Source organism: Sinohyriopsis cumingii, chromosome 5 (assembly GCF_028554795.1).
Source record: "Sinohyriopsis cumingii isolate HCF-2022 chromosome 5, ASM2855479v2, whole genome shotgun sequence".
Taxonomy (NCBI): domain Eukaryota; kingdom Metazoa; phylum Mollusca; class Bivalvia; order Unionida; family Unionidae; genus Sinohyriopsis; species Sinohyriopsis cumingii.
This window is the reverse complement of record NC_142965.1, coordinates 124,552,455-124,580,366: the sequence shown is the minus strand read 5'-3', so window position 1 is coordinate 124,580,366 and position 27,912 is coordinate 124,552,455. Positions and strand designations below refer to the sequence as shown.

The window sequence follows — 27,912 nt, the reverse complement described above, 5'->3', positions numbered from 1 at the left end:
TTGCGCCAAAATGTTAGCAGCCAGTAGGATTTCGCCAATGTGATAAACTAGTTCTCGTAGAATCTCTGCTACGTCACTTCCGTCGAGATCCATTATGGTTGCTAAAGTTGCGTAAGATTTTAGTTTACACGTATTATTCTGAAAGTATTGTCAATATGGAGTTCAGCGATACAAAATTTCATATTTTGATCAATTTCGTGATGTCTTTCATAGGTTTCTACCTGTGTTTTAACATCATTCCTAAATTCAAGGATGTATTTATGCGTGCCGACCTGTTTGGTGCAGACATGAGCAAGCGGGTACAAAACAAAATGTGAGTTCGTTGAAGACTTGAATGGTGTGGTGATATAACAATATCAGAATTTTAATGACAAACGGTCAGTTCCATCTGCTTGAGGTTAATATTGTCTTGAGAATATATAGTTTTGTTTGGCTATTATCTAGTCCTACAAAGTAAGACGCATCACGCGAAGAATTTTTTTTTTTTTTGGGGGGGGGGCATTGACACTAAAATAGGAGGCCCCGAGTGGTTTAAAGCGCCCACCGTTCCGGATCACTGCCATCCCATCTCTGTCTGCATGGGTTCGAGTCCAAGGCTCGGCTGGTGTGGATACGTGGGAAAGCCTGCCAGTAGCTTCTCGTGGGTCGGTGGTTCTTCCCTGGGTTTTCCAGGGTTCTTCCTCCACCAGTTATACTGGCCGCCATGTATAGCCTATCTAGTGCTGAAAAATAGCGTTAAACCCATGAACAACAACACTAAAATATAAATAACGTGATACGTTTTACATTATCAAGCCCCCACCTTGCGTTTTTGCATCCAACGGTTGAAAGTCACAACAAATCTATTTGCCCAAACAAAAGTCTTTCTTGCCCAGAATAAACTCTTAACCAGCTGTTCTAGAATAATAAAATTAGATATTGTTAACAACATAATTTGGTTGTGAGAAATGTTTTTTCAGAGATTAACCTTTTAACGCCATGTTTCAGAAAATATAAATTGAAAAGTCTTCTCGAGGTATTGTACTGAAAAGCAAGAGTGAGGCACTAGTATCAGCTTGATTATATATTTAAAAAAACAAATTTGAAAAATAGGCAATTTTGACAATAAACATTTTGTTAAAGAAAAACACTGGTCATCCCTTAGTCGGTACTCACCTGTTTGTAGGGATAACAGGCCAAATGTAAAATTTCATCTCGGGTTAATACATATGGTATTTTTTAGAAAGTTAAAGCTTCAGAAATAACAAATTAGCAAATAAAGTATGGTTTTTGCTAATAGCAAGTGCAAACAACTTATTTTATTGCCAGCAACCAAAAAAAAGAATTTTCCAAAAAAGTGAGCATTTTTTGTACAGTATATATTAAAATAAATCCAGTAATGGAAAGGTTTTTGCAGTTAATTAATGAAGCATTCACTAGAGAATATAGCCAGACTGTTCTTGAGGCATAATTTACAAATGTATGTGGTATATAAAAGGAAATGTTTGGGAAATATGCCTCAACCAATCCAGAATTTGCAGCTTTAATTACTGTGAATTTACAAATATGAGTATGTCCAATCCAAAAGCCATAGTATGTGTAAAGCTTGTTTTAATTCATGTGAAAGTGAAAAACAAAAGGGATTGGTAACATCTGCATCATTACTTTTCAAAAAAAATCTATAAGGACAATGTAACAAGACAATCCAGGTATTTATTCCTTTTAAATGCCTACCAGTATTAGGATTTTTATGGACTAATTCATCTAAAAATATTGTTTTTATGACTGACATTTTGCATAAAATATTTATTTTTCTCTAATATTTCCTTTGAAAAGTTAAATACGGTACTGTAATAATTTTTATTATTATTTATTTATTTGTTAACCGCTTTGGTGGTTAGAGCGTCTCCCTCGGAAGCGTGAGGTCGTGGGTTCGAACCCCGGTCGAGTCATACCAAAGACTTACAAAAATGGTACTAACAGCTTCCTCGCTTGGCACTCAGCATTAAGAGGTTAGTGTTAGGACTGGTCGGACTGGTGTCAGGATAATGTGACTGGGTGGGACATCATGCTACGTGTCTGCGGCATGATGCCCCAGTGCTAGACATCACTATAAACTGCCACACTGCAGACATGATAGCGATATGACTGAAAAATTGTTAAAGGTACATTAAATGTTTATTTTGCATTTGCTTTATTGCATAGTTGGAATGTGCTGGCATTTTTTTTTCATAACAATATTAACTTATTTTTTAAACAGTGTAAAATAGCAATAAAATCACAGACAAATGAAGATGTTTATGCAGGGGGTATGGATGCTACAATAACCTGAGCTGTGAGTAACCTTAAAAACTTCAAAAGATTCTTTTAAATTATTACAGGGTGGGAGGTCTTATCCTTCAAACAGAAAACAATCACGTCTCATCTATGAAGATACACATATAAATTTGTATTAATCTTTTTTACTACTTCATTAATTTCATATCCAAAGGTATCAAGCAGGTTTTATACTATTTTGTAGCAGTAATAATAAAAGCAAACTGCTGGTTACAGGTAGTGGTAGCAACAGTATTTATATTCACTGAGTATATAGTTGCTACTGAAGGAGTCTGACGTTTTTTCAGTAAAGTACCTTACAATAAATCACCTTAATGTACTATAAATATATGAATATGTATTATGCTGATATGGTGATTTCATGTTGTCACAGATTTAGTTGTACTTTATTGATAAAACATCAGATGCTGTGGTTGCTACCTCTACCAGGTGCTCAAGGGAGATAACTGACACATTTCCGGTTAAAGATGAGACGGAGGGTATGTTACAGTACAACCCTATTCCCATGAAACGAAGATAAGTACCACAATATTCTTGGCACATTCTATATTTAGATACATAAATAAAACCTCTCCTGTGTGAAACCCTCCATGATCGACAAGTTTTTTGGATTTTTCATGAAAATATTCTCTGAGCTGTATAAAATTCTTACCAATAACTTAAAAGAAAAGCCAAATGGTTTCCTTTGCACAGGTTATCATGTAAAATATTCCCGCTATTCATGAAATTATCCAAACAAAGTTAAAACAATGGGAGCCCTGTAAAGAGGGTATCCTCTGTACAAAATTAGTAAGATGGTGGCACTAGGTCTGACTTAAGCGCCCTCTAGTTACATTGTTATGGCAGTGGATTGGAAAAATTCACTCAACTACAAGAAATACTGTTGAAAAGTATATTGGTATTGTCATTGACTTATAATTTATTTGATGATGTAGTCATTAATATTATAAGTATTTTCTTTATTCATGTTTGATAATTGTTTATATTTACAAAAGAAAATTAAAGAAATCTGAGGCATAAGAAATAAAAGAAAAAGCCACAGTGTGAAAAGTCTATAGATATAAAATGAAATTGATGTTGATTTTTTTAATATCTTAAATTAATGTCTAAAGTGACAACATTTTAGCTTGCTATATTCTGGAGTCTGCTTTACCAGACTGTTTAAGGAGGCCAAAACGGTGTAGATTCGAATCTTACAGTTTAATCAGTTCATACCACTAGCAGTGGCATGTTCTTCAGCAAGGCTTTTGAATCAAGATGCCCAGGTACTAAATAACCCACTTATGGCGCTGTGTTATGTGTGTGATTTGTAATGTAGCTTTAAAAGAAAATCAGTCCCATCTCTATGTCTGCAGTGTGGCAGTTTATAGTGATGTCTAGCACAGAGGCATCATGCCAGACATGTAGCATAATGTCCCACCTAGCCACATTATCCTTACACCAGGCTGACCAGTCCTAACACTAACTTCTTCATGCTGAGTATCTAGCAAGGCAGCTGTTTATACCATTTTTATTAGTCTTTGGGATGACTCGGCCAGGGATCAAATCCGCAACCTCCTGCATCTGAGGTGGATCCTCTAACCACTAAGCCACTGGAGCGGTCCACTGCTGTGTCATGTAACACCAGAGCAGAAGACAAACTATAGTTTGGGATGGAAATCCATGTACTTTTCACATCTGGGCATTTTCGGTGCATAGTTACGACCACCAAGGTGATGAGAGCTGCCATTATTATATGTGACCTGCATAGCACGTCCTGTGTAAAGTTTATTATTATTTATTTTTAAAAAGATTACATATGCCGAAGATTTGCAGTATAAATTTTGCATACCTTTAAACATAATTGTAACATCTGATTAAAACAGTATTAATAAACTACCACTACAGTATTGTTGTTATTGCTATTATTATTTAAACAAATTTAATGACTTATATTTTCAGGATCATAAATAATAACAGCTTCAATTTTTTTAATATGATCGAGTTAAATTATTTAGAGAAGAATAATTTATTCAAAAATGTGTGCTATTACTACAACAAAATAGTTTTTAAAAATTACCAGGTGTATCAGTGAGATAATTTTATACATCAGGTCACATTACCTTAGACTATTTTATTAAATTATTTATCCAATTATACACTGGAAATTTCTAAGGACATTCTTTAATTTCCATGAAATAAGTTTATGTAAATTGCTTGCATAAGTGTCTTTTTGTAACCATCAATCGCTGTATTTATAATCATCATTTCATTCATGAAAATTATAGCAACTGATATTCTAATAAACACTAATTGATGGATATTGTCATGTACACATGTTTGACATAATTAATAAAATAACGGTAAAATCAAATGGTTTGCAATATTCAATATATCTAATCCTACAGTATGCTACAAAGAGATTGTTTTCACCTTGCAGTATGGTGGAAAGTTGCATGCAAAGCATGCTACATCATCCTGACCAAATCTGTTTTCAAACAGTTATTGTTTTAATATTTGTGCTTATTTGGGAGTGTGTTGTAAAATGTTTCTTGTGAAAATTGCAGATTCTGCAGTGAATCATCAGAATGTTCAGCAAATATTTTGAATGTTCTATGTTAGAGTGTATTAAAATCAAATGTTTTAAATTCTTACAGGATGGTTTCATTTGGATTGGTAACATTGCTCATTTTTCAAGCTTAATTTATCTGGCTTTCCTAATATAGTTAATCAGACATTGGAATTTCAACAATCCTGACTACCTTCAATCCTTGCATACACCAGCCCTGGGGAAGCAAGTTAGCACAATAGTAATTGTGATTCATGCCAATATATCATACAATAAGACTGAAGTAACCAGGTTGGGTATATTCAATTGGTTAGGTAATTAAACCACTGCCAGTAAATGTGACTATGCACCAGTGTTAATTTGTAACATTTTCTAAGATGTCATCTTATGCAATCTTATGCAATATCCTGTGCTTGAACTGCATAATAGCAAAGTATAAGTGATATTAATTCAGTTAAGTATTAGACAGATAGACACTTCTCACTGTTTATTGATATTAATTACTTTTAAGATGTCATATAAAAGAGAACCCCTTTTCTAAAAATTGGACTGCAAAATAGGAAGAAATATCTTTATAATATAGTTTTCCTTCTTTACACACCTGAATACTGCAGATTACGTAAAGCTGTTCTATATATAGTTTTGGAAGATACCAATTTTGTACTAACTGAATTTGTAAAGGATGAGTTTATGTAATAAATATATCTTCTTTCAAATGTGCTAATCATGATTTTTTTTAAAGGTTAAATACAGGCTGCAAAATATTGTGATTGGTGAAGACATTAGCAATTAAAGGCAACATTGCATTCAGACAAATGTAGTGTCTCCACAAAAAAATGTATTCATGACAGTCATTTATGCAGACTGTGAACATTGGTAATTGATAATGCAGGGATTACAAATCTATTTGCCTGACTTCTGGGATGAGCTTAGATTTTGTGTGTATGCCATTTCCATATTGTAGTCAATGTCAAAGTTAGTCTTGCATTTTCTCAAGCAGAAGACATGATAATAAGAATATTGAATATTTTAACTTGTAAGTTACATAAAATCATATTATTTGCTCATGTCGGGAATTCGTTGACTTTCAGTTTGTTAGCCTTGTGTAGTTTGTCCTAGATTTTCAAAGATTGTTTTGATGCATGTTGCCAATTTTGTAACTAGGTGTTAATTGCTAAAAGTACAATGTGAAATATTTCTTTCACAAGTGTGTGTTCTGAAATTAAAGGCATTTGTTTCTTATGACTAATTATGAGGATTTCATTCAAAGCATGATTATGTTTGGAAAATGTGGTTCCTAATGGTGTCATTTATAATATGCTGTGTGCATAATAATTACAGAAGACTTAGTACATATTGCTTTGCAAACAACAAAATGAACAAAAAATCTTGAGTCTTCACAAATCATTCTCAAAAGTCAGATCCTCAAATAATTTTTGATTTGAAGGTAACTATGATAATAGTTCAATAAATGGATACAATAAGTGTTCACAGATCCTTGACTTATGAGTATAAGTAAATTATTACAACTAAGTCTTCCTTTAATTTTCTGTTATAAATGTAGCATGATTGCCTTAAAATATACCACATTTTGTCTCAAATTTTCCAAAGGCAAGTTCAATTTTCCATTATCATTTTGTATTCACAGCAGATACATTTTTAAAAAAATGACATCTGCAATTAGCCAATTAGCACAAAAATAATTTTCATGAAAAAAAAATGTTTTATTGAGGCAGAGAGGGAGGGATGTCTACTGAAATGGTTTTGAGAATCTAAACAAAAATCAACTAATAGATCCATAAAATGCATGCTATATTGTGTTGTTCTTTATATTTACCATAGTTATTTTCTGTTTCAGCCCAGAAGCACAGGGTGTAATATGTGGGGCTGTGTTCCTGATTATCATGTTTCTGTTTATTCCTGTTCCATTCTACAAACATCTGTCTGACACAGTATCAGACAAATTCCCTTATAATGAGGTTTGGTTGTTATAATAATTCTTTGTCTTTGTTGTGTACATTGGGGTGAGGGGAGGATGTGTAGGTCATAAAATTGATTGTTTGTAGCAACTTAGAAAATCCACAAATATTGCTTCTTCACAGCTTTATCTGATTTATATAGGAACTGGTATCTAAGCCCTTTCTGAACCAATGTCTGCTATGTAAATGTGGCCATATGGTACTGCTTTTGCTTATGAGATTAAAGGAACAGTAGGCTACCTGTTTCTTGGGATAATTTACCTGGCTCTTTATTACATGTAAAAGAGGTTTCCTAAAGGTGGACTTTAGTGCTGTGATGTATTTTTTGTCATTTTCATTTTGAAAAACAATTTTAAAAGTCACTTTAAATTGCATAGTATAAAGTCAGATACCTTATATATATCTTGGTTTATTGTTTAACAATTTGTGCTTGAAAATAAATCTACAACATGAAATCAAATTGTATCCATCTATCCGAAATTAGAGTTGTTACTGCTTTTTAAAAATGGGGACAAAATAAATAAAGTGAAAAAGTATTAAATGAAAGTAACATAACATTTATAATACCTGATGAATATAGCAGTAGAAACTGTATTTGAATTGTTTACTAGAATATAATTGTGTTAGTTTTTGTGTGTGACAGTACATGTTTATCTATTTGTAGTATATTGAGTACATAGCTGCACTGCTTTCCATCTGCTGCATGATTTTCCTGGGATTTGCAGATGATGTTTTGGATTTAAAATGGCGTCATAAACTGCTGCTTCCTACAATGGCTTCTTTACCACTGCTGATGGTGTACTTTGCAAACTTCAACTCCACAACCATCATAGTACCAAAGCCATTTAGAAGTCTTTTTGGCTTTGATTTAGATTTAGGTTTGTATTTTTAGCATTAAGTGTAGTATTGTCCCCAGACCACTAGTCAATTCAGAGTGCTGGGTGCCAATCAGGTAATTTTATACATAAAATCATTTTTGAGGGCACCCTTTTAAAAGATGGCATTTTAATGCACTGCCAGACCTGCCAACCCTTATGATTTTGCTATCTTATGAAAATGACCCTTAAAATACAGACTTATGGAATAAAAGCAAAAAGTATGGAAAAATGGTTGTTGCTAAAAAAATCATGATAATTTTTTTGTCTGTGTTTGATTTGGTTCCAGGTTTCACATTAGATATATTGAAATTAGCCCGGGAACCAGACTAACTTTATGGCAGTACCTCAGATGCTTTAAACTGCATATATTTTGTCATGAAAAGTGTCTGCATGATCAAAATGTCTATAGAATTTTTTTTAATGGCATCCAGCGAGCAGTGCATGTTGAAGATGAAAGGGAAAAGTGTTAATAATTAATGCAGAAGAATAAAAGAAATATTCATAGTCTAAAAGCAGTAAATTAAGTTTATTGGACATCACATGCCAATTTGAATATGTCTCATGGCAATAGATACGATTGTCAGCTTCATGTGAATTGGAAAACAAAACTTCGAAGAATTACATCAAGTTGAGATATAGTAACAAGCCACTGAGCTGCATAGGGTTTGGAACTGAAATTTGTGCAACTGTTCTAGTGGTAAATAACATTTACATGTACTTTTCTTTGAACATAGTGTTTATTGTTGCTGCATGTTTCAAATACCAAACTTTTAAATACATTTCCCAGCTGTACATAAGCAGTTTATGATGTTTTGTTGTACCTTACTGAAAACTGGTCAAACTTACAGAATAAATCAACTGCCTTACTGATACAGCCTTGTTAGGGTTGACAGGTCTGCACTACAATACAAAACTGGTTGATCCCCAAAGTTTACATGTTGAAAGTTACCATAAGTAATATATATTTAACCTCTAGAGATTTAAGATGGGGTATCCCTCAGGGCTGCAGGGTGCAGCTTAGAGCAGACAGGCAGAGCATGGCACTTCATCCTCAGGAATTTCAGACCTACCAACTCTTACGATTTTGCCAAGTCTTACGAAAATTACCCTTAAAATATGGACTTAAGAAAAAATGATCGTTGCTGAAAAATCCGGATAATTGGTTCATATGTGTTTTATTTAGATCTGGGTTTCATCTTAGACTTAGTAAACTTGGTCAGGAAACCAGGCTAACTTTAAAGCAGCACCCCAGATGCTATTAAACTGCACCTGATTGTTCATGCAAAGCATCTGCATGATCAAGCTGTTAATCATAGAATTTTTAACAATGGCATCCAGACAGCGATGTTTAAAACGGAAGGAAAAATAAGCTTCTAGAAAAGTGTTAATAACACAGAAGAATGAAAAGGAGTATTCAGATTGGATAGGACACAATTATGTTTATTGGACGTCACATGTCAATTTGAGTACGTCTCATGGTGGGAGATTTGATTGCCATCATCATGTGAAATGGAAAAGAATTAGCAAGTAGCAAGAATTATGTGAAGTTGAGAGATAGCAACAAGCCATTGAGCTGCATAGAGTTTGGAACTAGAGTTTATATTAGTGGTAAATAAAGTATAAGCATACTTTACAAACTTTTCAGTTGAACATAATGTTTATCGTCAATGCGTCCAACTTTTAATTACCTTTTCCAGCTTTACAATAGCAGTTATTGATAATTTGTTGCACCTTACTGAAACCTGGTAAATCTTATGGAAAAAACAACTGCCTTTCTGAGACGGACTCTTCAGGGTTGGCAGGTCTGGAATTTAAAATTTTTTGAAAAAGTAAAATTGTCCTTGGTAAGTAGACTGGATAATATATGGAATATTTTAAGGAAATTTCATGTTTATTCAAATTTTGTTTTCCTTTTATTTTTGTTGGCACCTCAGAACCATGTGCAAATAATTAAAGTTATCCAAAGAGATGTATATGTAAATTCATGTATATAGACATGTAGATTAGAAAGAGCCAGAATGCATATATTGTTACAAGAACAAAAGCAGACAGATACATGAATAGGTAGGAAAGAGTTTGGAAATACTAAGATTTTTTAATTGGGAGAGATTGAAAGGTTGACTGTTTATAATGATTTATTCATACTCGCAGGTGAAGGATAGGTAAACGCTTACTTTATCCATTTACTTAACAATTATCATTTAGTCGCCTTGAAGTTGGTGACATGTGTCAACATATTTGAGAATCTGACTTTTGAGAATGATTTGAGAACACTTATATTTGTCCATTTAATTGTTTGCCAAGCAGTATGTATATATCAGTCTCCTGTAATTATCACATAAATAACAAATCATAAATACCATTTGTGAACAAGTGATTTTCATAAAATCAGTCACACTTTGACTGAAATCCTTCTGATGGTTAATTGGTAGTGACGAATGCCTTTTATTTCTTAACTCAAGAGTTTTATTATTTACAGTTAACACGTACTTGGCACAAAATCGACAAGAAACATGGATCAGAAAAATTGTGAAGCCAGTTGTTTAGAGTCTGCAATCTGAAAAAATGTCCAAATCCCTGATATGTGCACGTTACGATTAAAATGTAACTGATAAGATTTAAATATTTATTACTTAATTTTCAAAACTTATTTTAACTAGTAAACTTGTTAACATTCTCTTTATCAGGTCTCTGCAGAAAAACGTGAGACTGACCTTGAAATTAACTGCAAGATAGAAATAACACATAAAGTAGATGATAGAAACTCACGGGTTGTGTTGAAGAAGAATATACCAGGTGTTGATATATGTACTCTGGCAAGATCGTAGGCTGTAAACTTGCAAAACATAAAGCATCAGGAATTGAATACAACCCCTTGTTTGTAAAGTACTTGCACAGAGTTACTAATGATTTTTATATATTACCAAGCAGACTTGGGTTTAGTTGCAATGTAATTGGTGTAATTGTAATTGAAGGTCTATAGGTGTATAATTTTCTCAGTTATAAGTCATTTACAAAAGAAAAGATAGAAGTGTTTTTTAGTTCCAAACAAATTATAAAAATTGAGAAAATGTACATTTTTATCTTAACTGCCAGATGCAAGGTTAATAATATAGGAATTATTACAGAAGAAGCAGTGAAAGTTAATGTGAACGATTTTACTCAGTCTAAGATGGGATTCAGACTTGAGTTCAATTACAACATAATTGGTGTAATTGAGTAATTACTTTCAATGACAAAAATATCATTGATGCAGTGTAATTGTAATGGAACAGTTATAACTTTGAGTAGTTGAAATTGTAATTGACATCTGCAGGTACCTCATAATTGTAATTGTAATCGACAAAAGCAATTGAATGCAAGTCTGTTAGCCAGACTATTAGTGTTAAAATTTCTTGTATCTTGTATCCCTCTCTTAATTGTTTTTCGACTTGCTCGCAGGCAGGTGCCTTGCAAACTTGAGCTGGCCCAAAGCAAATTTGAGCTTGCCCCAGGAGTCAGTAAAGGCAAGGACTCCTATGATCTATTTCTAAATGTATTAAATTTATTTTGCATGTGCAGACATGCATTTGATGATGCAGATTTTGAAATGAGATGGTCTTTTAGACCAGGTGAACAAAAACAAAACAAGAATCCTAATTGCATGGTGTCCTTTGGGGGCCTCAGACATTTATGTTAAAACAGCAGGATGAAATGCCATTGAAGTAATTTTCTAACATTTTTAAACTTTAACTTTGAATAATTTGTGCTAATTTTAGCCTTTTGTTGATTCATGTTCTTGCATTTTTATCTTACGTAGGAATGTCCTATTTTTGCAGTTCTTAGCTTTAGATATGAAGGGCTTATGATATGGTTTGTTATCTGTTTTCCGTCTGTCTGCTAGCAAGTTTGTTATCCATACACTCCAAAACTACTTTGAGGATTGCCATGGAACTTTACACACACATTCATCCCTTGGTTTAGAATGAAAATTGTGTTACTCAGACATCTAATAATGCCACTGTGGTGGTCATCTTGAAAATCTTATTGCTACTCCTTCTAAACAGATAGATTGACCGTGTCACCTCAATTAGCTGTCCAAGTCATAGACCAGATGACCCTTAATTACTTGTAGGAATGCCATGAAATGTTATACACACACACACACGTGTTCATTCTATGGTCTGGTTAATCCTAAATGAAAAAGGTTTCTCTTCGACATTCAGTTGGGCTGTCACAATGCAAAGGATGGACATTTCAGCATGAGGTTTCCACTGAAAGACTTCTGTAAATGTTGTGTTGGTCCTAAATGAAAATGGTGCCTTTTTAGTGTCCAGTATGACCATTTTGGCAGTCATCTTCAAAATCTTGTTATTGCTACTCCATCAAAATGGAAAGACATATTGTGATGTACCATCCATCTGAAAACCTTCTATATTGTCTTGTTGATCCTAAATGAAAATGATGCCAATCTGACATCCAATATGGCCACTGTGATGGCCATCTAGAAAATCATACTGCCACTCTTAATGAATCGATCTCAGTATGCGGTTTTCAGCAAAAGACTTTTTTTGATCTCTAGTTGGTTGTAAATGTTGCCAATCTTACATCAGGTATGGCTGCAACAACAGCCATCTGGAAATTCTTCTTACCTCTACTCCTGCGAATGTATGTTCATACTGACAGGTGGTTTTCACTAAAAGAATTTTAAAAAATGCCTAGATCATCCTAAAAATGAAACTGGTTTTATTCAATATGGCTACCACTGCAGCCAGTTTGAAAGTTTTGTTTAATAGAAGTAATACATTACTGCTACTGTTGCATTAGTTTCCTTTTTCTGGACTATTAGTCCCCATTCCAAGCTAATTATCCCCCCCCCCCCCCAAATTAGTATTGGAGGGCCAGACTTTAAAAGAGCATGATCCCAGTCCGAGACCAGTTTTGTAGCCAACATATGGAATATTTTTTTCTTTCCTTGGATGACCTGCACAGTAAATGTGTATTGTAACATTTCTTGAAATTCATTTTCATCCTTAAATGTCTTTTTGGCATATCACAATGTATTGATTGAATGTTTATCTCTTGAGTCATTGCTTTATTAAATTTTATGTCCTTTTGGGGGGGTTAATTTTGAGGGATTTTTGTGGCTTGCTTAAAAAGTGGTGTTTCAGTATATTGTATCCATCTTCATTGTTCCAGTGATAGGGTAAATATTGTCTACCTTTTTGTGGTTCTTGATTTGTGTGTGTGTGTGTGTGTGTTAATTTTGTGTTGCAGCAATGTTGTTGTTGGGTTTAACACCATTTTTCAGCACATGATAGGCTATGCATGGCGGTCAGTATTATTGGTGGAGGAAAACCCCAGGTAGAACCACCAACCCACAAGAAGCTACTGGCATGCTTTCTCACATACCCACATTGGCAGTTATCCATAACGGAGAGCGCTTTAGACCACTAAGCCACTCGGGGCCAGCACAGCAATTTAAGTTGGCGCTAAGTTTGTGGGAGTGCCTAAAGCAAGGACAAAGACCTGAGAGCTAGTCATGCCTCCTACTGATGAACAGCACACCCTCAAGGTAGGTGTCACGCTTACCAAGATAAACAAATCACTTCTTCCTGAGAGGGAAGAACAACAGTCTTGATTGGATAAATCTGATGTGGGCTTATCCATTTGATCTTTGACTAGTCACTGGTCATGAAATAGTTATCATGATTCGTACACTGATCATCAGTTTTGATTAATAGTCAGGGGATAGGGATCTGGTCAAAACCCCATCCCCTAATCATATGTTAATCCCACTGGTCACTTGCCTGACTGTGGGAGGGTCCAGTTGACACTCTCCAGCTCATTGTTCTCCTGTATTTCACTTCCTGGGAAGTGCATTATCCTTACTCTTCCCACCCACCCCTGCCACCTGCTGCCTTCAGCCTGGTTGAGTGGGAGGAGTGCCACTTACCTCCTACACAGTCTAGAAGTTATCATTGACGAGTGGCCGCAGGATAACCGCATCCCCATTTCAACTTCAAGAGAGAGAGAGAAGTACTGGTGATGTCTTGATTCAGGAGCTGGCTCCTGGCAACAGTATGTTTTTGGTTATGGGCTTAAAATGAGTTTTCAAAGGAATCCATGGCAACAGTTTCTCCCCTGCCATCGAGGTCCCCCACTCCTTCCCATCTGTCTGGTCAGGTGTTGAGGAGGAAGTGCAGGCATTCTGTATGGTGGTGAGTATTGCCTCCTTACATAAGTCTCTGTATCCTAAGTCCTGCTGCTATCTCACCTCTGTCTGCATGGGTTTACATCCCTGGCTTGGCCAGTGTCTGCATGTGAGACAGCTTGCCAGTAGCTTCCCATGAGTGTGTAGTTCGTACTGGGGTTTTCCTGAGTTCTTCACTATGTGCTGAAAAATGGCATTAAACCTGCAAGAACAGCAGCCACCTTCTGTTGGTCTCAAACTATCATCTGCTTTAACCTTCAGAGTGAAGTCATTTGTTATTTTTGTTAAGCCACATATTGATTGGGACAACACCATTGGGAGAACATGAGGGCCAACTTTCTTCAAGCCTACAGTAGTGAACACTCTTTTTTATCATGAGTGTTAGTGCAGTTTTTTTTTTATACCAGATTTGTTAAGGCCATCCGCTTCTCTCCTAATTGGTAAATTCAGCAATGCATTTGTAGTATGTATTGTATGACTGCTATTAAAATGTAGGTGGGTGGGAGTAAAACTATCTTTTTAATGTAATACTTACCTGCTACTATTGCAGAGATTCCCTCTTCCCATCCTACTTTTATGTCCTATACTCTTGGTCCAAGTCAAGAGAGAAAGGTATTACATACTTTTGTTGCAACTTATTAGACAGACTGGGATTATATTCCTTTAAATTCTTTCCCTCCAGTACTAATAGATGAGTGAATGATTAGCATGGACTTGGGGATAAGAGTCGCAGAAAAGGAAAGCAATGTAAAAGTAACATATAGATAAGCATTATATCATTAAAAGTAGCTGTACCCCCCCTAAAAAAAAGAGTGTCAGAGATGGTTTCTACAATCAGCATGGTAAAAAAAAGAAATGGTCTTATCATGGGTTCGTGGGAATTCTTTTAAGCTAGACGAGAGTTGGTCAGTTGGACTGGTGCTTCATTTATATTCAGATTAGATTATCTTAACATAGATATGAAAAGAGTGCATTGAGTACTTATAGAAATAATTTTGTTTTATTGAGTCTGAAATTGATATAAAATATATACCTGATAACACTTGTGAATAGCTTTTGAAATTTGACTGCATTATCAGAAGAGCAAACACCTGTATCACTTTCCTGTAGTGAGTTTTTTGGCATCTGCAATATAGCATTGCCAGTGTCAAGATCTTGTGTTTGAAAATGGTGGTAGTCAAGCACCGTAATAGTAAATTATAAATTGGTTTCATGGGTATAAAACCGCTCTGGTGCCCTTGTGGTTAGAGTGTCTGCCTCAGATGCGGGAGGTCTTGGGTTTAATCTCCGGCCGAGTCATACCAGAGACTTACAAAAATGGTGTTAACAGCTGCCTCGCTTGGTACTCAGCATTAAGAGGTTAGTGCTAGGACTGGTCAGCCTGGTATCAGGATAATGTGACTGGGTGGGACATCATGCGGCATGATGACCCAGTGCTAGACATCACTATAAATTGCCACATTGCAGACATCGTAGTGAAATGACTGAAAAATTGTTAAAGCTACGTTAAAAGTCCAAATCACATCACACTTCACATGGGTATAAATTGAGTGCATCTCACATGCCACATTTTTCATTTATTCCAGGAATTTTGTATTATATCTACATGGGAATGCTTGCAGTGTTCTGTACCAATGCAATCAACATTTATTCTGGCATCAATGGGCTGGAGTCTGGACAGAGTCTGATCATAGCAATATCTGTGCTGGTTTTTAATCTTTTAGAACTCACAGGTAAGACTGTTTGCTCAGCTGAGAACATATTCTGAATATACCATTTACTTTCACTGCATAGTTGCCACTTATCAATACCCATGTCATAGTTTTAAAAATTGTCAGTACTATACTGTAGCTTTTTAGACTTTGATGGGGTCCCAGAGGGTGTGAAGGGTTCAGTGAAATTGGAAACTTAAACGATAAGTGCCAAGTTGAAGTTTGATAATTTCATTATACCTTTAGTACCCTTAGGGATCGTGCCCATCTACCCTCCTTGGATCTTTATATCACAGTGTTAAAAAAGTGTTAGCACTTTGCTGTTGGGTTTTACAATGTGATTTAGAAAATACAGGCTGAGGTATCAAACAGGCTAAGCCACAAACTTCAAAACCCCAGATTGTTCCTCTGTTGCTTAATACAGTTGAGTTATGTGCCCTTACCTAGTGACTTTATAACATCTATTGCTTGACAAACTGCCTTACCTAGTGACACTATAACATCTATTGCTTGACAAACTGCCTTACCTAGCGACTATAACATCTATTGCTTGACAAACTGCCTTACCTAGTGACTTTATAACATCTATTGCTTGATAAACTGCCTTACCTAGTGACTTTATAACATCTATTGCTTGACAAACTGCCTTACCTAGTGACTTTATAACATCTATTGCTTGACAAACTGCCTTACCTAATGACTTTATAACATCTGTTGCTTGATGAACTGCCAGAATTTCTTGACCATACTTATTGTTAGCATGGGATTTTATATAAAAATAGTTTATTGAGTGTTGAGGCAATTGGAGTAAAGTGCCTTGTAAGAGGACATCATTGTAGCAGAATTCGTGCTGATCAAACCCAGGCCTCTTTGGTGTGAGTTCCTCATGCTAACCACTGCATCACTTAAGCTCCTGTCCCATTAATTACCTCATGTGACTAATGGGAGGACACATTAGGACTATTCTACATCCAAGATGTGGATGGAGTATGGGAATTTGTCAATTACACTCAAATATTTCGCTATGGTACATTCAGCAGCAGCAGCAATTGAGAGAGGTCTGGTCATGGTAAGAATGCTTTATCTTATATTAAGGAACCATGGAAGTCTGCCATCACTTAGTTGAAGATCATATATGGGACACCTAACCAAGAATACCTCCTGAAGGGAAAACCTAAACTAAAATGTGTGTCATGCCTTCGTCCACTAACATTGGAACATATTCTTATAGAAAATTTATGATGTCAACTTGATCATAGCAGTTGTGTGATGATATTATCCCAAAATAAATTGATTTTCTAAAAGAATGTTTATTATATGATAAAGTTTGATCCCATATTTTATGGGCTTTATGCTTTCAATCCTTTTGTTTTATTGTTTTTACTTTCAAAGAATTTTCACGTCTTTCACGTTTTACTTACTTTGATTTGGGCAGGTTTTTCTTCATGAAGATTTTGCGTTTTTCAACTTTTATATTTTGACAAACTTTTTAAGATTTTTATTTTATTGATGGACTACATGTTTACATTTATTTGGAAGGATTTATACTCCTGGTTTTTTAAAATGTTTCCCATTTTATTTCTGCTGTCTGTTGGCAGGATTTCGTTGACATGCCATTAAAGTGTATATACGTAAACTTACAGTTACTTGCTGTTCATTTAAAAACTTGCCTAATTCAGGCCTTTTCCAAAGGAAATTTTGTTGTGCAGTTTGTATCTTCACAGAAAAACTTTTCACCCACACCTCACATTTGATAACCAACTTAAAAGTAACTAACCAATCATTGTAACTTGAAATACTGGTGCGTGGGGATGTGCTGTGTTTGAGACTGTTCTTATAAACTTTTTGCTTTAGATCTATATAGACCTGAATTAGATTAAGACAAGAATGCATTCCAGACAACACCACACCCCTTTCATTGGAGGGGTTTAGTAAAAAAAAAGAGAATTAAACTTTTTTTTAAACTTTAAAATTGGATATTTTGATCTCAGACGTGGCTGATGTCAGTGAGGGTTCCAGTAGGTTAATGTGAATTTTCCTTCACACCACCTTTGCTTTAGATAGGAGGGAAAAAAATCTTCCCGTTTTTTTATAAATCTGCTCAGAGATGCATGCTGTTTAAAATGTCAGTTTTCTTTGTAATGGAAGACTTCAGTAACAACTATTTAGTGATAGTAGTAAAATTACACTTTCCCTTTAGTACAAACGTTACTTTTAGAAAGCCGGCATTTGCAAGAAATGAGACTGGATAATATAAATTTGTCTTCATGTCAAAATTCATTTTTTAATCATTGGTTGCAGTTGTCTTTGCGATTTTAAATACCAAACTTTAGTCAGGGTGTTTACCTGGTAACTTATATAGTGTCTGAGCTGAAGATAGGTTACAATGGTACAGTTTACCTGCTATCTTCTATATAGCTCCTGAGCTGAAGATAGGTTAAAATGGTCCAGTTTACCAGCTACCTGAAGTATAATGCCGTAACTTAAGATAAGTTACCATGGTCCATTTTACCAGCTACCTGAAGTAAAATGCCTTAAGATAAGTTACAATGGTCCAGTTTACGTGCTACCTGAAGTATAATGGCTTAACTTAAGATAAGTTATAATGGTACAGTTTACCTGCTATCTTCTATATAGCTCCTGAGCTTAAGATAGGTTACTAAAGCTCAGTTTACCTGGTATATAATGCCCGTGCTGAGGTTACAATAGCTTACTTTCCATTAGTCCGACTTTTCATTAGTCTTGTGACTGGAAATAATAGAATTTTTGGCAGTAATAAAGCTGGAAAAATGTATTAACACTATTTTTCATAGTAAAGATTAAAGAGCAAAATTATAAGATAAGTGGATAATTTATTTGCAAAGAATTGTATTTTAAAAATAATGCTGCATTTATTAAATTACGAAAATTTTCTATGGGAATTTAATGTTGTAACGTACAAATGAAAATCTTTTCTTTTCCATTTTTTTCTTCAGGGGATCAAAGAGAAGCCCACGTGTTCAGTATTTACTTCATGTTGCCGTACATCGCAGTGTGTTCAGCTTTACTCTACTATAACTGGTATGAATGACACATTTGAATATTTGTAAAATCAAGTGACATCATGTCTGCAAATGCAGTAATTTATTGTAATTTCATGGTTCCTGTAGTTCACAGTATGGTTCATAACCATTGAAATGTGTTAATTCATCATAACAACTTTAGAAAAGTGTTGAGTACATATTATGTTGTCTCTAAATTGAGTTTTGAAACAATGTAGATCTTTGCCAGTAATGAGGAAAAGTGTAAGTAGGGCTCGCAGTTGATTAATTAGAGAATATAATTTACAAATACCTGATACAATTCCTTATTTTATCAAGGTAATTTCCTCTGACAAGACATATCACAGAGATGTTGCCAGAGTGCACAAATCGTGCAAAATTTGTTTGAATTCACGCATTTATTGAGCAGTGATGCTTGAGAACTCCCGCAAATTAGTTTAATGTCATGCATATAAAAATATTCTTTGCGCGGTGTACTTAATTTTTGATTTAAATAAATTATTTTTGTCTCAACATAAGTCATTTTACCAGTAATGGTCTTGTAGCCCTTGTAGAAACGAATGTCTCTGTTCAAGTTAACAACTGTTGACACAACTTGCTGTTTGGCTTGACATATATGGTTGTTAAGCTAAATTTTCATTTGTATATTGGGCCCTGGAACATGTATTCTGTTGTAGTTTTAGTCATTAAGGAGGTTTACAAATGCCTGTTTTAAATACAGGTTACCTAGAAAACCCCAAATTGCTGACTCCCCACATGGTTCATTTTCATAATGTAACTTCATTTGGCAAATACTGGCTGATGATAGTTAGGATGACATTATTATTAAAGTTTTGAAGTATATCAGATTATTGGAGTTGGAAAGTATTACTGAAATACAGTTGAGTGAACCTGAAAATGGCTTTTAATACGAGTCCAATTTACATTTGGGATGGACAAAAACAAATGACATACTGATCAGCCCACTTTTAGGTGGTGTTTTGAAATTAAATGTAGGAAAATGGCAGAATACCTTGTGTAATTAAAATACTGGCAGTTTTAAAAGTTTAGCACTGAGGAATCTTGTGCTACAAAACTAAGATTGAATAAGCAAGAAGATAAAAAAATTTTAGTAAGGATATTCGTATGATTAAAATGCCTCAATCCAACAAGCAGATTATAGCATAGATGGACTTTAAAACTCTAATATGGCATCATGAAGCATAAGAAATCAGCATGGTCAGGTCATCAGAGCTCTTATTGAAGAAAGGGAATGTTTGGCAGAGATCATGGTATTATTAAGATGTTGGATGAGTTTGATTATAAGCAAAATCTATGCATACTTTTGATGTAATCTTGTGTCTGATTTGTTGAATATGTTACCACACTGGAGACTGAATTTCAGTCATATTGTGTTCCAAGATATTAAATAAACCTGTATCATCATCATAGGTTCTATAATAAGTGAGAAATGTACATATTAATGAGATGATCTGGTTGACTGTCTAAATCATGAGACTGTTGCTCATCCAGTTTTGATAAAACTAGGTAATAGGTTTATAACATCAATATCTTTGAATTATGTTTTGATCAAGGGACGCTGCTTATTAATTATGCATTTTCTTGGGCAAAGAATTAATGACTATCCATAAAATTTTGAAAATTTACAGCAAATTCGTGAGATAGTTTACATTGGATTTTGTTTTGACCATACTTCATAGGCCTGCTTAGTGATATGGTTATGTAAGCTAGGCAAGCCATGTCGGTCTTACTTAGACCTCTTGTTATTAGAGATATATGAAACAAAACCATTTGATAACAGTCTGTAGCAGAGACTCATTTGATCAATTTGTTATGCATTTTATACATAGTTGTCTCCTAATTCAAAAGTACAAAATATTTAATGATGGGAGTAAATTATGTTGTAAATGTTTCCAGTAAAAGCTATTTATCTATCAGAATGAAGCATTTGTTAGAACAGAATTTAGTTTTACTTTCTTACAGCCAGTTGAGCAATTGAGAGAGCCTGTTATTTCATTGTTGTTAAGACCTGTTAGTACACTTGATATTATCAACAAGTCCCAATGAATTTCTATCAAACTTGGCATTTAAATATGTATTTTAGCAGTAACCATCCTCCATTATCTTTGAGTCATATTAAAAGGGCATTTATTAAGTAGGAGAATTAAATAGCTCAATAACTTCAACAAATACACATGGACCCTAAACAGAATTGATGTCCAGTTAAACCTCTGCCACATCTCAGCTGAGTTTGACAGTAACTGTTGAACCAAAACAAAAAGATCTTTTTCTTTTTATTTGACCTCATATTTCTTTGAGATATTAAGGGTAGTTATGCTTTTCTGAAGTGTTTCTACGTGAGATATCCCCCAAATGAATTAATACATATCTTGATAGCATTTTGTTCTTTGGTGATAAAAATAACTTCATTAAACAAATATTAATGGCCTTCTTTCTTTTGACAGGTATCCATCTCAAGTATTTGTTGGTGATACTTTCTGTTATTTTTCTGGGATGACCTTTGCAGTGGTAGCCATACTGGGACACTTCAGCAAAACAATGCTTCTTTTCTTCATACCTCAGGTCATCAACTTTGTATATTCAACACCTCAACTTTTCCACTTAATTCCCTGTCCAAGGCATCGATTACCAAGGTAGAAAATCTTGAAAACATCACACATTTCAAGAACATCGTATAGATAATTCTCTTTAAAGAGTTTTCTCCATCCATTTCCACACTGCTGGCAATATTTTGGGTCTGTATTACAGATATATGAAGGCTGTTTTTAAACATTTTCCTTGCAAATGTGACAAATAAATATCTTAATTTGACACATTCAGAAATTTGAACAGGACATTCTGCAAAAACTAAGGAAGTACAATTTTATTGAATGTCAATTATTAAGCTGAAAATTATATTTTCTTCATAATGATCATCAGAGTTGACTGAAGCTATGGTAGATGAAAGGGAAGTCACCAATACCAAAAGTTTAGTTCAGGAGCTGTCCTTATTTTTAACTATGTTCTATATGATGTAATCAAAACTCATTAATAAATGCAGCTCACCAATGGCATTTACAGAAAGTAGTATTGTTTAAAGAGATAGCCATAGGTTAGTAAGTTACCCATTAATCAGTCACTTTTTATCAGGAAATTCTGTGTAAAATGCAAATTTAAACCTTTTTTTATACATTCAGCTATTTGTCCAAATGACCATGGGTTTATAGTGAGATAAGGTTGCTCAAGACTTTAAAAAAAGTCCCACTAGAAAATAGTTATACTTCATAGACTATATGTCTTCAGCATGATGCCCCAGTGCTAGACATCACTATGAACTGTTACACTGCAGACGTTGTAGCGATATGACTGAAAAATTGTTAAAGCTACATTAAAAATCTGAATCACACACATACTTATGCATATGAAGGAGAATAACTCAGCAATTACTAAATTTAGATCACTGTGACTCAATTTTCATGCTTAACAGACTTTTGAATTTTCCGCAGTTCATTATGCACACTCTATCTTTGACCATATTTTACCAATACTCATGAGAAATTGTTATGTACAGACCTCTCAGAAAGAGTCCATGTAAAATCTTGGCTAATGTGGCCAGATTTTCATGATTTAGTTACTTTTATTTTCACTTTCACTTATAAAAACTAAGCCATACAGAAACTAAGTAGTCATGACTTAATTTTAATGCATGAGTAAAATTTTATTTTCAGCCATTTGTTTACCACATTCTGTATGTATTTGTAATCCTAATGCATCTGGTATGTTGTTGGGTGGTTTTTAACTGCATTTTCTGCATTTTTGTTCTGGCTATATCATGCCAAGGAAATGGAATCTAAGTGCCTTTCCTAAGGACACCAAGTTAGCCAACCTTGGCTGGCCTGTGTGGATATCAAACCTGCAACCCTAGGATTATGAGTCTGATGCTATTCTAATTGAGTGACAGTGGCACCCTTTATTCTAGACTAATTGGACATTGTTTTAGCTCGGATGACATTGCATACGATGATGCGTCTAATTCATAAGGATATTGCAGTAATATTTCCTTTTCTACGTGTTAGTTTGGTCATTGGCTTTGACTTGCAGGAAATAGGTAGGTTCAGATCTGTCCCAGTAAGCACAGGCTACTCATATGGCATATCAATTTGCCTTTGCATCCAGTTTATATATACTCCACTCTGGTGGTTCATGTTTTCATCATTAGATAAACATTTTATTTTCTTGTGTGCAATTTTCATTTTTTTCAAATGACTAATTTCTCACCTTTTTCTTATTTCAGATACGATCCAGGTATAGACAAAATTGGAATGAGTTTCACCAGATTCAAATACAAAGACCTCCATATTTTGGCAAAGTTTTTTATTCAAGTATGTAGAAAACTTGGTTTACTTGAGGTTAAAGAAAATGTTGGAGAAGATAAAGAGTACATGGAGTGTAATAACCTGACTTTTATCAACCTCCTGCTAAAATTCCTGGGACCACTCCATGAAAAGACAACAGTCATTATTCTTCTAGCAATACAGGTAAGCCGTTGAAAATGTGCATTATATGTAAGCCGCTTAGAATGCTAGCACTTTTTGTTGTGCTTTTGGGGCACATAAATCAATTTTTTGATGACATTCGAGTCTTGGTCCTCACTATTATCACAGGTTTAGTTGTTTTAGCTTATCTGTATCACTTGGGTATATTTATGAAATTGTAGCAGAATTATTGACTTCCATCATTGTGACCTGCTTTTGATGGTATGGTAAATAAGATCAGGCATATTATGTTTCTCATCCATTCATGTGTCTGGTAAAATCGGGTTCCGGAACATAAATTTTAATTCTCCATCATTTATGGTTACCAAACCTTGTGGATGACTTGCACTTATGGTAAGGAAGAGTACTCAGTTTAGTACTCAAATGTCAAGGTCATGGTGACTGAAATAAGGACATTGTTTTCTCCTAATAACTTGAGTTCTTCACCATCTACAGTTTCCACCTCATGGATATTTTGCACATGGGTTATAAAAAAAAACAGGTCAATGGTCAAGGCCACTAAAAGAAGGAAAAAGGTTTCCACACAATCACAGGAGTTCATCTCTTTTTGTTGTCAGACATTGTAGGTGGCTTTGGTATAAGGAAGAACCCCTGTTGATTTTTAAAGATGAAAAGGTCACTGTGACTGAAAAGTAAACGATTGGTTTCCTCGCAGCAGCGTTGGTTTTATGGCTTGTACTTGACGTAACAAAGAAGGCTGTTAATTCTGAGGCTCAAAGGTCAAGATCACTCTTTGACAGAAGAAAAATGGTTTCAGTACAACAAAGGTAGTACTGCATAATGGACTCAGCCCAGATTTTGGGCATGGCCTGAACTTAGGATAAGGAAGAAGCCTACCAGTTTTTGACATGAAGGACAGATATCAAAGTCAGTATGACGTGTGTGTGTGCTGTTCACAGTACTGTTGTTAGATTTAGCTCCATTTCACTGATACAATTTATTGTCCAGTTTTAAAATTTTGTGGGTGTATTAATCCTTAGAAATGCTAGTGGCTATTGGTACATCATAGTTGCCTACTTACTGTTCACTTTTTAACATACCTGTCAGTCAGGCCAAGCAAACTTACGGTATTACCATGCCTAGCTGTCATGTGCCTATCAACAATTGCCATTTTAAACTTTCAAAAACTGAAACTTTTAACAAAATTTATTAGAAATAATCTTGGCATGAAGGCATTTTACAACTCTGGGTGGGGTGGTGGTCTAAAGCGCTCTCCGTTAACAGATCACTGCCATGTCACCTCTGTCTGCGTGGGTTCGAGTCTCGGATTCGGCCAATGTGGGTATGTGATAAAGCTTGCCAGTAGCTTCTCGTGTGTTGGTGGTTCTTTCCGGGGTTTTCTCGGGTTCTTCCTCCACCACTAATACTGGTTCGTGTGCTGAAAAGTGGCATTAAACCCCACAACAACAACAACAACAACAAAATCAGACAACTCAGAAAACAGAGATCAGAATTTGACTAAATGTGACATTTTGGTAAAGGGCTTTTAAGATTTATACAAATGATGCCAGTCTTTGATGAAATATGGCCATCAATACCAAATAGTTTTTTTTTTTAAAAAAAGAGACAACTTTAAATGATTTCTCAAAAATCACAAAGCAAAATTCTAATTTCTGGCATAAAGACCTGTCCAATGAGGCTGATCCAAGATCAGATATGGTTTTTGATTCTAAAAATAAATTTTAAAAAATGTCATCAAGCATGCACTTGGCCAGATTTTGTTACTATTATTTGTTGCCTTCATCCTTTGCTTTCAATCAGAAATTGTCATCAAATGTCAGAAAAAGGAAAAGCTTAATGTAAGCAGTTTTACCTGTTGGTGAATCCATGATAGACATATCTGCAATTTGATTGATATATTTCATGTGTTATATATCAGTAACCAAAAATATTTACTCAACAAATACAGTAATGGTCATTAGTTTATGTAGTTTGCTAAGCTTCAAAATAAATTTTTTGCTTAGAGATACACATTCTGTGAAAACTTAAAATCACATTTAATTCTGTACAACTTGTCCAGAGTTTTTATTTTGATAGATTCAATATGGTCAAGTTATGGTGTGTAATGCATCTTTGCACCCAACTGACAGGATGAATATGAGATTTTATATAGTATTTCTGTGAAAAGTTTCCACCTAATCATTAAAAAATAATCATGTAATTATTTCCTCTCTTTCAGGGATATTTCAGTTTAGTGGCATTTTTAATCAGATATCAAGTGGCAAGATTATTCTACAATTGAAGATTAGTAAAGGAAGAGGGACAGTTCTTGACTTAAACCAGACATGTTGTGTAATTCACTTTGTGAAAAGTATTACTTTAGATTTCCCATGCACGCTCTTAAACAAAATTTTAAATAATTAATAACAACAAAAATATTTCTTGTAATAAGTAAACAAGAATGTAAGATGGTGAGTAAATACTGATAAATACATGAAATTGAAAGTAATGCCGAGATGCCGATCATCCCTAATTTGGTGTGAATGGCCAGAGTTGCCGAGCCTGTTCACAAATCACACTGCCATATTTAAGAATCAAATTTTTTTGTTTAAAAAAAATAGATTTTTTTTGTTGCCAGAAGTTGAAGCCATATGCAAGTACTTTCAGTCCTTTCAAGTCTTCTCCAGTAATTTTGAACATATCGTCAATTTCCGGCATACAACTTGAGATCTGTCAGCCCTTTCCTGATTTTATGGTAGTTTACGACATAAGACCAGTTTTTGGCACATAACCTGCCATTATAATCAGAACAGTTTGTGTTTCATTCCTTCCCTGTCTTTTCAGGTAATTCGTATCATATGATCAGTTTCCTGCCACTATTTGGCTTCATTTAGCTTAATTATGTTTTCTTCATGATGTAAAAAAAAATTTGAGAATGGAGCCATGTGGTGTGATAAATGGCGATCTACCTTTGCCATGTGGAGACAATTTTGGAAAAGGACCTTTTGGCAAAGCTTAAAAGAGCCAGTAGCATTTTGGAAGACTGTTAAACGAATACATCAGAGCTGTGTGCTGTAAATAGCGTTATTTAACTGCAAATAGAATGTTTATTAATGTTTTTAAATGAATTTTTACCCTATTGTTGAATAATTTATTTACCCTTTTCTCCCATATTTCCCTGAGTGGCAATGGGCATCTCTGGTAATGGTAAGAAAAAGAGAATTCAGTAACTGCAAGTAAAATACAACTAAATATTTTACTTAGTAATTATTGTTGTGCTATGTTGTGAGTTCTTAGGAGAGTTCTTATCAAGGAAGGACAAATGGTACCAGAAATTACATGTGTGCATTGTATGTTGGAAGAAAGAATGATCATATGAATATAACAAAACCAAAAGCATACATGAAATCAAACAGAGAAGTTCAATGTTCTAGGTTTGAACTACTCTAAAGAATGTATCATTTGAAAATGTATAGCTTTGCACAGCTTTGAAATCCAGTCATTTTAAATTTGTGTAATTATGAAATGGTGCAGTAGACTTGATAATTATTTAGATGTTTAGATATGATTTTTTTTTCCAGCTTTGTTGGTCTGCCATTTACAGTAATGAATTTTATCTCATTCTGCAGAAATAAATTGTACATCTGCTGTGATGTATGAACAGTTACCATCTATACATGCTTATAAGTCGTTATTTTTAATAAAAATTTATTCATGCACTGTATTGATCAGTTTCATGATGGTTTTCATTACACAATACTTGTATCAAGTGAAGTGTCTGTTAATGTCATTTACTGTAGGTGTTTACTATCAAGTATATTGCTTCCATTTCATGCATATTTGTATTATACATTTCTTGTGCTATATAAACACTGCTTGTGTTTGATACAATAAAAGTTATTATTAGATTTATATTTTCATTTTCCATAAGTCAGCTCTAATTCCCAAGTAATATTTCACAAGTTATCTGCCAGTGCATATAGGCCGATAATCCCTTGGCTTGTAAAGGCAGCACTGACTTTGTTTTCCTTTGATTGAGCCACACATTTGATACTTGTTGAGTGCCAAGTAGAGTCCTACAACTCACTGTGCTTTTTTTGACCTTAATCCTTTAGCACCCTGTTTTGCAGTGTGACAACTCTTTGAATGAGCCATGCATTTGATACCTGTTCAGTGCCAAGTAACAGAGGTTGGATTTTTTAATTTTTAACTGTGATCTTGCTGCACTTTTGACAACTATTTAGTAACGTCCATTAATAGTTTTCACAGTCTGTGTGATCAAAGTGTCAACCTACAGAGCCCAAGTTCAGTCTCAACCCACCTACATATGACAGTAAAGATAAGGAATTGTACTCAGATGATATTTACGATGACTAGATGACAATGTAGGATTTCATAACTTTATTTGGTCACTCAGACAGTGAAAATAAATTCTTAGGGTCAATATCAAATGGGATTCAGCAGTGACATTTATAGGATACTGTGAATCAATGAAGTGTGGACTTTTCATTGTTTATTTGTAAGAAGTAAGAAATTCACATATTATGAGATATTGCAACATGCCAACCATTACACTTTTTGCATCATCATTATGTTTTATGTGAATTAGAATTCATAGATTTATCTTATAAACGGATTAAAATGGCAGGTGTTATGGTTTTCTGTTGATTTTATGACATGAACATGGACAAAATGTAAGTTGTCAATTTAATTGTGACATACTTAATGCAATAATATAATTGTATTTTA

The 27,912-nt window shown here is 34.5% G+C and overlaps 1 protein-coding gene across 1 annotated transcript; it reads left to right on the top strand.

Annotated features, from left to right (window-relative positions):
• Window positions 1–82: 82 nt before the first annotated feature.
• Window positions 83–27,912, top strand: LOC149800120 (UDP-N-acetylglucosamine--dolichyl-phosphate N-acetylglucosaminephosphotransferase-like). The gene is made up of 8 exons (XM_089959716.1): window positions 83–313; window positions 6,723–6,843; window positions 7,508–7,721; window positions 15,501–15,647; window positions 18,602–18,686; window positions 21,133–21,321; window positions 22,962–23,205; window positions 25,403–27,912. Exons 1-8 carry the CDS (start codon window positions 156–158, stop codon window positions 25,463–25,465), a joined length of 1,221 nt encoding a protein of 406 aa, XP_089815842.1. The 5' UTR covers window positions 83–155; the 3' UTR covers window positions 25,466–27,912.